Genomic DNA, 10,000 nt, shown 5'->3' with positions numbered 1-10,000 from the left:
GATGGCGGACAGGCTTTGGGGAGACAGGAAGTGAGTTACTCGCCACAGTATTCCCAGCCTCTGGCCTGCTCTTGTAGCCACTCTGTTAATGTGGTGAGTCCAATTGAGTTTCTGGTCAATGGTGACCCCCAGGATGTGGATAGTGGGGGATTCAGTGATGGTAACACCATTGAATATCAAGGGGCGGTGGTTAGATTGTCTCTTATTGGTGATGGTCATAGCCTGGCATTTGTGTGGCACGAATATCACTTGCCACTTGTCAGCCCAAGCTCGGATATTGTCCAGATCTTGTTGCATTTGAACATGGACTGTTTCAGTGTCTGAGGAGCCGCGAATGGTGCTGAACATTGTGCAATCATCAGTGAACATCCCCACTTCTGACCTTATGATGGAGGGAAGGTCATTGATGAAGCAGCTGAAGATGGTTGGGCCTAGGACACTACCCTGAGGAACTCCTGCAGAGATGTCCTGGAGCTGATATGAGCGACCTCCAACAACCACAACCATCTTCCTATGTGTCAGGTACGACTCCAACCACTGAGCGTTTGCCCCTTGATACCCATTGATTCCAGTTTTGCTGGGACTCCTTGATGCCACACTCGGTCGAATGCAGCCTTGATATCAAGGGCTGTCACTCTCACCTCACCTCTGGAATTCAGCTCTTTTGTCCACGTTTGAACCAAGGCTGTAATGGGGTCAGGAGCTGAGTGGCCCTGGAGGAACCCAAACTGGGCGTCACTGAGCAGGTTATTGCTGTGCAGGTGCTGCTTGATAGCGCTGTTAGTGACACCTTCCATCACTTTACTGATGATCGAGAGCAGACTGATGGGGCGGTAATTGGCCGGGTTGGATTTGTCCTGCTTTTTGCATACAGGACATACTTGGGCAATTTTCCACGTTGTCGGGTAGATATCAGTGCTGTAACTGTACTAGAACAGCTTGGCTAGGGGAGCACAAGTTCTGGAGCACAAGTCTTCAGTGCTAATGCTGGAATGTTGTCAGGGCCTTTGCCATATCCAGAGTCTCCAACCGTTTCTTGATATCACGTGGAGTGAATCGAATTGGCTGAAGACTGGTATCTGTAATGCTGGGGACCACTGGAGGAGGCCAAGATGGATCATCCACTTGGCATTTCTGGCTGAAGATCACAGCGAATGCTTCAGCCTTATCTTTTGCACTGATGTGCTGGGCTCTTCCACCATTGAGGATGGGGATATTTGTGGAGTCTCCTCCTCCAGTGAGTTGTTTAATTGTCCACCACCGTTCACGACTGGATGTGGCAGGACTGCAGAGATTAGATCCGATACGTTGGTTGTGGGATCGCTTAGCTCTGTCTATCACTTGCTGCTTTCGCTGTTTGGTGTGCAAGTAGTCCTGTTTGGTGGCTTCACCAGGTTGATACCTCATCTTCAGGTATGCCTGGTGCTGCTCCTGGCATGCCCTCCTGCACTCTTCGTTGAACCAGGGTTGATCCCCTGGCTTGATGGTAATGGTTGAGTGGGGAATATGCTGGGCCATAGATTGTGCGGGAGTACAAATCCAGCCCTATTGATGGCCCACAGTCTTGAGTTGCTAGATCTGTGCCAAGTCTGTCCCATTTAGCACGGTGACAGTGCCACACAACACGATGGAGGTTGTTCTCAATGTGAAGGTGGGATTGTGCAATGGTCACTCTTACCGATACCATCACTGACAGATGCAACTGCAGCTGGCAGATTAGTAAGGATGAGGTCAAGTATGTTTTTCCCTCTTGTTGGTTCTCTCGCCACCTGCTGCAGACCCAGTCTAGCAGCTATGTCCTTTAGGACCCAACCAGCTCGATCAGTAGTACTGCTGCCGAGCCATTCTTGGTGGTGGATATTGAAAACCCCACCCAGAGTACATTTTGTGCCCTTGTCATCCTCAGCGCTTCCCCTAAGTGCTGTTCAACATTAAGGAGTAGTGATTCATCAGCTGTGGGAGGACGGTATGTGGTAACCAGCAGGAGATTTCCTTGCCCATGTTTAACTTGAAGCCGTGAGACTTCATGGGGTCCAGAGTCAAAGTTGAGGACTCCCAGAACAACTCTCTCCCGACTGTATATCATTGTGCCACCACCTCTGCTGGGACTGTCCTGTCTGTGAGATAGGACATATCCAGTGATGGTGGTGGTGATGGTGATGTCTGGGACATTGTCTGTAAGGTATGATTCTGTGAGTGTGACTATGTCAGGCTGTTGCTTAACTAGTCTGTGAGACAGCTCTCCCAATTTTGGCACTAGCCCCCAGATGTTAGTGAGGAGGACTTTGCATGGTCGATTGGACTGTTTTTGCCATTGTCTTTTCTGGTGCCTAGGTCGATGCTAGGTGATCCATCCAGTTTCATATCTTTGAGTCTTTGCAGCGATTCGTACAACTGAGTGGCTTGCTAGGCTATTTCAGAGGGCAGTTGAGAGTCAACCTGATTGCTGTGGGTGACGTGTAGGCCAGACCAGGTGAGGGTGGCAGATTTCCTCCCCTGAGGGACATTAGTGAACCAGATGGGCTTTTCCAACAATTGGCAATGGATTCACAGCGATCAGTAGATTCTTAATTCCAGACTTTTTTTTTACATCAGCTGGCTTTCTAGATTAATAGTCTGGCGATAATACCACTAGGCCATTGAGAGAGAGCAAGAGAGAGTGTGCGTGTGCGCATGCGCATGGGTGTGTGTGAGAGTGTGAGTATATGGGTGTTTGTGTGTGAAAGAGAGAGTGTGTGTGAGTGAGAGAGAGAGAGACAGTGAGAGTAAGTGCATGTGACAGAGAGAGAGAGTGTGTGTGTGTGTATGTGTGTGTGAGAGAGAGAGTGCGTGTGTGTGAGAGAGAGAGTGAGAGTATGTGCATGTGTGAGAGAGAGTATGAGTGTGTGTGATGGAGCGTGTGTGCATGTGTGTGTGTATGGATATGTGTGTGAGAGAGAGTGTGTGTGTATGGGTGTGTGTGAAAGTGTGTGCATGTGTATGGATGTGTGTGTGAGAAAGAGAGAGAGAGTGAGCGAGCGTGTATGGGTGTGTGTGCGTCTGTGGGTATGTGTGTGGGTGACTGTGTGTGTGAATAGGTGTGTGTGTGAGAATAGGTTGTGTGTGTGTGTGTGTGTGTGTTGTGTGTGTGTGTGCGGGCGTGTGAGGGTGTGTGTTTTGGTGATGCCCTGCTGTAGTTTGAACCAGCCGCTGTGTTTGCTGTAGTTGGGAGATTCTCTGTTAAAGTAGATTCTGTTCTTTGCTATTAGCCATTGCCCCACCTTCAGCCCATACTCTGGTTTCAACACTACCCCCAAATAAAATGCCCCATCCTTTTGCCCCTTCCTGTTCTTTACCACAATGGGACTGCAAACAATTAATCTCCTCTGGGATCAGCCTGTGCCTTACCCCTCCTTCAGGCGTCACCAGCCAGTTCAGCTCGTCCTGTTCCAACTGAGTGTCCAGAAGCACCTCTGGCAGAGAGAAAAGGTGGAGTTGCATTTATTAAGTGCCTCTTGCCACCATCAGGATGCCCCTCTACAGCTTCAGAGCCAATGAAGCCCATCTGAAAGATGGCACCCTTGGCAGTGCAGCACTCCCTCAGTTTGGAGAGAGAGCATTGGCTCGGGGTCCAGTTCCAGTCGCTTGGCTGGCTCCCCCTTGTGGTGGAGGGGGTGGGTAACGTGGAGAAGCCCATCCAATGGCTTCCACCTGGCATTGACCAGTTTGACTCCCTGTCTTTCCTTCCCTGATGATTGTGGGCACCCAACCCTCTCCAAACACCGGGGTTGGGTGGGGGGATAGAAACAGGCTCTACAGACACTCCAGTGCCTCACAGAGCTGCTCGACTAGATGTGGCATCACAGCCAAGCCCGAGCCCTTCCCGGGCGCAGACCCTGGGTCGGTTTGCTGGCGTCACCTTGGCACAGGGACAACTCCCTCATTGGGCTGTCTCGGAGCAGATGGGTGAGTGGACTTTGTGGGGCGCGGTGTGGGGGTAGTACATGTTCCACAATTCTCTGCTCAGGACCACAGACAGAAGGAGCATTGAACCCTGGGAGTCACCAGGTGATAGTCACTGTCAGCCTTGACAAACAGGCAGTCAATACATTGGCCTCAGGACCTCCCTGAAGGATAGTGTGCCCCTTTATCTGTTTGATTTCTTTCAAGGGTCACATTGTTAGATTCTGTAGAACTTCCTGGTCTGCTTATAACAGGACTGTTTGCAAACTCATTTGTCAATTTCCAGTCAATGAGTTTTGCACAGATTATACAGAGTCAGATTTGAACCCTAAACCTCCAAAGCCCCAGAAAACAAACTACACCGCGCACCCCCTCCCCCCCACATACAGCACTGACAAAAACTTCAAACACCCTCAAGACAATGGAACAGAGTGGAGAATGGCTATCTGTCCCTGTCTCTTTTCGGAAAGTCCAGGAATTCTGGAATATGAGTGGGCATGTGGGAGTGGCCATGTGGGGACACATGGACTCTGAATTTCCTCAGCCTCTCCTCCACACCATGTAAACCTCACTTACAGTCGTAGAGTCATACAGCACAGAAACAGACCCTTCAGTCCAACTCGTCCATACCGACCAGATATCCTACGTTCATCCAGTCCCATTTGCCAGCATTTGGCCCATATCCCTCTAAACCCTTCCTATTCATGTACCCATCCAGATGCCTTTTAAATGTTGTAATGGTACCAGCCTCCACCACTTCCTCTGGCAGCTCATTCCATACACGCACCACCCTCTGTGTGAAAAAATTGGCACTTAGGTCCCTTTTATATCTTTCCCCTCTCACCTTAAACCTATGCCCTCTAGTTTTGGACTCCTCTGCCCTCGGATTAGACCTTGTCTATTCACCCTATCCATGCCCCTCATGATTTTATAAACCTCTATAAGGTCACCCCTCAGCCTCCGGTGCTCCAGGGAAAATAGCCCCAGCCTATTCACCCTCTCCCTATAGCTCAATCCAACCCTGGCAACATCCTTGAAAATCTTTTCTGAACCCTTTCACGTTTAACAACATCCTTCCGATAGCAGGGAGACCAGAATTGAACACAGTATTCCAAACGTGGCCTCACCAATGTTCTGTACAGCTACAACATGACCTCCCGACTCCTATACTCAATGCACTCACCAATAAAGGCAAGTATACCAAATGCTGCCTTTATTGCCCTGTAACTCCACTCTCAAGGAACAATGAACCTGCACCCCAAGGTATCTTTGTTTGGCAACACTGCCTAGGACCTGACCATTAAGGGTGTAAGTCCTGCCCTGATGGGCCTTTCCAAAATGCAGCACCTCACATTTATCTAAATTAAACTCCATCTGCCAATCCTCAGCCCATTGGCCCATCTGATCAAGGTCCCATGGGTTAAGTGCACGTGCAGAGAAATTCAAGGCCTGTGTTCCTCCTGGGAACTCGGTAAGCCCGTCTGTTTATAATTACAGAGTGTTTGATAACTCGCGGAGTGTGGCAGTACAGTGCTGTTCAATATGTTGAAGAGCGTTATGGTCAGTTGAGACTGATTTCTGTGTACAGGAATATCCTGAGGCTCACTTAGAGGGTCATTGCTTCCCTGTTGATTGTCAGTTGCTTATAAACCTTTGGATCTTATGGTCAAAATCTTACTCCAAAGTAAATGACAGACTTTTTTGCTTCCAGTTATGTCCTTACCCTGGATGGCTTTGCATTTGTAACTGAGTGAGCCCCGTACTCACTCTGACACAAAGAACACCACCAGCCAGCCTCCCCTCTCTCAGCTGAAGGCCTCGTCCAAATCTTTCCTATGGAGGTAGGTCTGGACTCTACCTGACCCTTCCCCCCGCTCCCCCCCCACCCCAAACCCCGACCTTCCACGCTCTTAAACCTGAACTCATTCAAAATCACACTGGCCCACATTCTCACTCAGAGTCACCGAGTTGTCACAAGGCAGGCAGAAGGAGGCCATTCGGCCCATCTGAGTGAGCGTCATTTCTTGAGGCTGATCTCCCCTGTGAGCCAGCACATTGTGTCCATTGAAATAACCATCCACTCCAATGCCTTGACCAAACCTAACTTCACGGTATTTCCTGGCAGTGCATTCCAGACGCGAATGAATCACGGAGTGAAAACAAGTCTTTTTCACCTTGCGTTTCCTTTTTTCTTCAAATCATTGTCAATCTGCTCCCTCTCATCCTTGATCTTTTATGAGTTGGGACAGTTCTTGCCTGTCAACCCTGCCCAAATCTCTCATCATTTTATAAACTTCTTTCAAAGCCTTCTCTTTAAGGAGAACAGTCACAACCTCTCCAATTTATCTCAATCACTGAAGTTCCTGAAACCGTCCTTGTCAATCTCTCCTGTCCTCTCAAACTCTGTCCAGAACTGTACACTGTACTCCAGCTGAGATCTGACTGGTCTCCCACACAAATTCAACATAAATCTTGCCCCTTCTCTCCCTCTCCAACACGCAGCCTTGCCCCACCCAGCCTACCTCCGTCACCTTTCCCAGCTGGAGGCTAGCCTCAGAGATCTTTCCCACTCCTCCACCCCTGGCCTCTTTTTTGCAACTCCGAGCTCCACCATTTGCATCCTTGTCTCCCAAACTGGAGTTCCCTCGATAAATCTTTTCACATCCCCCATCCTTCTCAGGTTACCCACTTTGTCTAAGCCTTTAACAACTTTATAGCTCTGTTTGTGCCCCAACATTTTGGAAAGGTGTTGTCCCTGAGAATGAAAGAATGTGTTTTGTTGGATGAGACACTGATGGTGTAACCTGTAGCCCAGTTTTAGCCTAAAAATTTTTTTTTGGAATTGTAAGAAAACATATTTGACAAGCAAATACCATTTGTGGAGGGGAGTGAGTGATTTTTTTTCCAAAAAATAGTTCATTCTTGGATGTGGCAATGAGTGCATGGTATTGGCTCAGCTAAGATTTCTTGCCCACCCCTAGTTACCCTTGACAAGGTGGGGGTGAGCTGCCTTCTCGAACCGCTGCAGTCTGTATAGTGTAGGGACACCTAGATAGTGCCGTTAAGTTAAGAATTCCAGGATTTTTGCCTAGTGACAGTGAAGGAACAGCGATATATTTCCAAGTCAGGATGGTGAGCGATTTGGAGGGCAGTTTGCGGGTAGAGGTGTGCCCACGTGTCACAGGTTTGGAAGGTGCTGGTGTAGGATCTTTGGTGAATTTCTGCAATGCATCTTGTCGATGGTACACACTGCTGCTACTGAGCGTTGGTGGTGGAGGGAGTGGGATGTTTGTGGATGTGGTGCCAATCAAGCGGGGGCTGCTTTGTCCTGGATGGTGTCAAGCTTCTTGGGTGTTGTTGGAGCTGCTCCCATCCAGGGCAAGTAGGGATGTGTTCCCTCTCACTCCCGACTTATGCCTTGTCAATGGTGGACAGGCTTTAGGGAATCAGGAAGTGAGTTGCTTGCTGCAGGATTCCAGGGATTATCAGGAATGATTGGTTGCCGAAAAGCCTTGATTTCTGTCACAGAGGAACAAGCTTTTCTGAGGAAAACTGTGACCCTGTGATTGCGTGACTGGGGGCAGAGGGTGACCCACAGTTCCAGACACAGTCCACAGCCGGGAGCTAAGGGATATCGAGAAAGCACAGGGCCTCATTTAAAAACCTGTTAATTATCTTTAATGGCCAACATCCAATTGGGTAACTGAGAAATCCCTGATTGGTTGAGAAGGCAGGTCATCGTGGAGATGGACAGGCCAGGCAGCCAATAGGTTGGGGGATGGGGTTGTAGTGGGAAGGCCATGTAACCAAACTTCCAGGAATCCCCCCGCCCCCCAGAGCGGCCCCCCAACACTGGCTGCTGTCCCTTGGCATTGCTCAGACCCACACACCAATAACGCACTTACACTCCACACGATGTAAAAGACAAAACTGCGACTGGTCTGCGATGCCTTCCAGAGTGGAACAGCCCATGGGAATTGCCCCACCAAAGGGCAGGGAAGTGGGTGGTGGGGGAGTTCCACAGTTACGGGGGGGAGCGGGATTGCAGCAGGGAAATTCAGTCTCATACCATTGGAAAGCAGGATTTATGACTTACCTTCCACAGCCAGTACCGTGGGGGTAAGGCACAGCAGGAGCCAAATGCCCATGTTCATGGGATTCCCAGCGGAATATCCAAACCTTTTCCCGGTTCAGTATGAAGCTCCCTTCGCTGTAATGGCTCGTGCTGAAAGTGGGTAATCTTTGCTCCTGCAGTGACCATCAAGCCGTTGACCCCATCTGCCTGCATTTGGCCTTTATCCCTCCAAACCTTTCCTATTCATGTACTTATCCAAATGTTTTTTAAACGTTGTAACTGTACCCGCATCTACCACTTTCTTTGGAAGTTCATTCCAAATGCGAACCACCCTCTGTGTAAAAATATTTGCCTCTCATGTCTTTTTTTAAATCTCTCTCCCTTTCACCTTAAAAATGTGCCCCCTACTATTGAAATCTCTCATTCCTAGGGAAAAGACGACTACCATTCACTCTCTCTATACCTCTTCTATAAGGTCGCCACTGAACCTCCTACGTTCCAGTGAAAAATGTCCCAGCCTATCATTATAGCTCAAACCCTCCATTCCTGGCAAATCTCTTCTGAGCCCTCTCCAGCTTAATAACATCCTTCCTATAACAGGGTGACCAGAACTGGACACTACTGCAGAAGAGGCCTCACCAATGTCCTGTACAACCTCAACATGACCCACACAGACACAAACTGCACGCAGACAGTCGCCTGAGGGTGGAATTGAACCCAGGTCCCTGGTGCTGTGAGGTAGCAGTGCTAACCACTGAGCCACCATATTGCCCAGTAATCAATCAGTTGACTGCTGGTAAGTTTTATTTAAGGCAAGGCTACATTATTATTGAAGTGATTTCTGCTACACATAAAGTCTAACAGCGACGTGTATACCCCCTGCATTATGTTTCTGTTGCTGAGTGTGTGTTTTTACACCAATTATGTCGCCCTCTCGATTAGCCGGAATATCTGATCGAGCGGCCCACTCTTGGTCCCAATAGTTGCCAATGAATAAAATGCTTGCTCTTCTTGTTGTTACGTATGTCAATAGAGATGACACCAGGGCAAATTCAGGCCCGCAATTTACTGCAAAACTTGCAGGCTTTGATGAGGATGCCTTGGTCGGAGTTGGCCGTCTACAAGTCATGAGCAGGAGCGACCATCTGATCGGGAGAGGGCCTGGGGTCCTCCAGCTGTGGGTTGAAGACACCGTCTTGTGGATAACCACCGCCGGCCTCCTCCATGTCCCCCACCTCCCCAAAGGGGCTGAGGGCGGGGTAGATCTGGCGAGGACTGGGCACCAGCAGACTGTACCGCACCAGTCGGATGCCAAGTCGTCTCTTGGCGAGGCGCTTCATGGGCACGTGTCCTCGGTGGTGGAAGCGGAGGGTGTAGAACAGGAGCAGGCCACTCTCCAGCAGCAGGAGGACGAACCAGAGGCTGTGCAGAAGGAAGAGATGGAAGCAACTCGATCTGAGCATGCCCAGCGCCTCAAGGAGGGCAAACGATGGCGCCCAGCGGTTAACAGCATCTCCTGGGCCAGTGGTGAGGAGCCATGTTGGGCTCGCAGTCTGCATGCCTGTAGTGCTGAGAACTGGCAGGGTCACATATCCAGGAAGGCTGGTCATGCACAACTCTGATGGGTGGAGCTCAAGGAGGGACACTCCCCTCATTTCAGCGGGGTCACTACAAACAACATCGGTGGTGTTCAAGGTTCCTTCGCCACTGAACTGATTTAGCCCCCTGATCCATTCGATTAAATATTGAATGTCACAATCGCAGAGCCATGGATTGTTGGAAAGACACAAATTCAGCTCGGAGTGTCCCTCTAATGAGCCTGCAGGAATTGTTCTCAGCTGGTTATGTGAGATGTTTAAAGTTGTCAAACGTTTTAAGTTGTGGAGTGGGTTACTGGGAAGATTCTCGATGTTGTTTGCAGACAGGGTTAAATATCTGAGGTTCTCGAGAGGGTCAAAGATGTTCTCAGGGATAACCTGGATT

At 49.5% G+C, this 10,000-nt stretch overlaps 1 protein-coding gene across 3 annotated transcripts in view; it reads right to left on the bottom strand.

Annotated features, from left to right (window-relative positions):
• LOC125487757 (ephrin type-B receptor 1-like) overlaps positions 1 to 10,000 on the bottom strand; it is a 22,998-nt gene that overhangs the window by 9,371 nt on the left and 3,627 nt on the right. The window contains exons 1-2 of one of the 3 annotated variants that reach the window (XM_048619991.1): positions 8,039 to 8,804; positions 3,388 to 3,452 (exon numbers count right to left, since the gene is read on the bottom strand). In XM_048619991.1, coding sequence (XP_048475948.1) covers positions 3,388 to 3,452; positions 8,039 to 8,096 — 123 coding nt within the window. In that variant the 5' untranslated portion in view covers positions 8,097 to 8,804. Of the gene's footprint in view, positions 1 to 3,387; positions 3,453 to 8,038; positions 8,805 to 10,000 lie in introns of those variants that run through there. The other 2 variants (XM_048619990.1, XM_048619993.1) reach the window with 2 other exon arrangements.

Source organism: Rhincodon typus, chromosome 45 (assembly GCF_021869965.1).
Source record: "Rhincodon typus isolate 14 chromosome 45, sRhiTyp1.1, whole genome shotgun sequence".
Taxonomy (NCBI): Eukaryota; Metazoa; Chordata; class Chondrichthyes; order Orectolobiformes; family Rhincodontidae; genus Rhincodon; species Rhincodon typus.
Note: the sequence above shows the minus strand (reverse complement) of the source record. Positions and strands in the feature narration are given on the sequence as shown.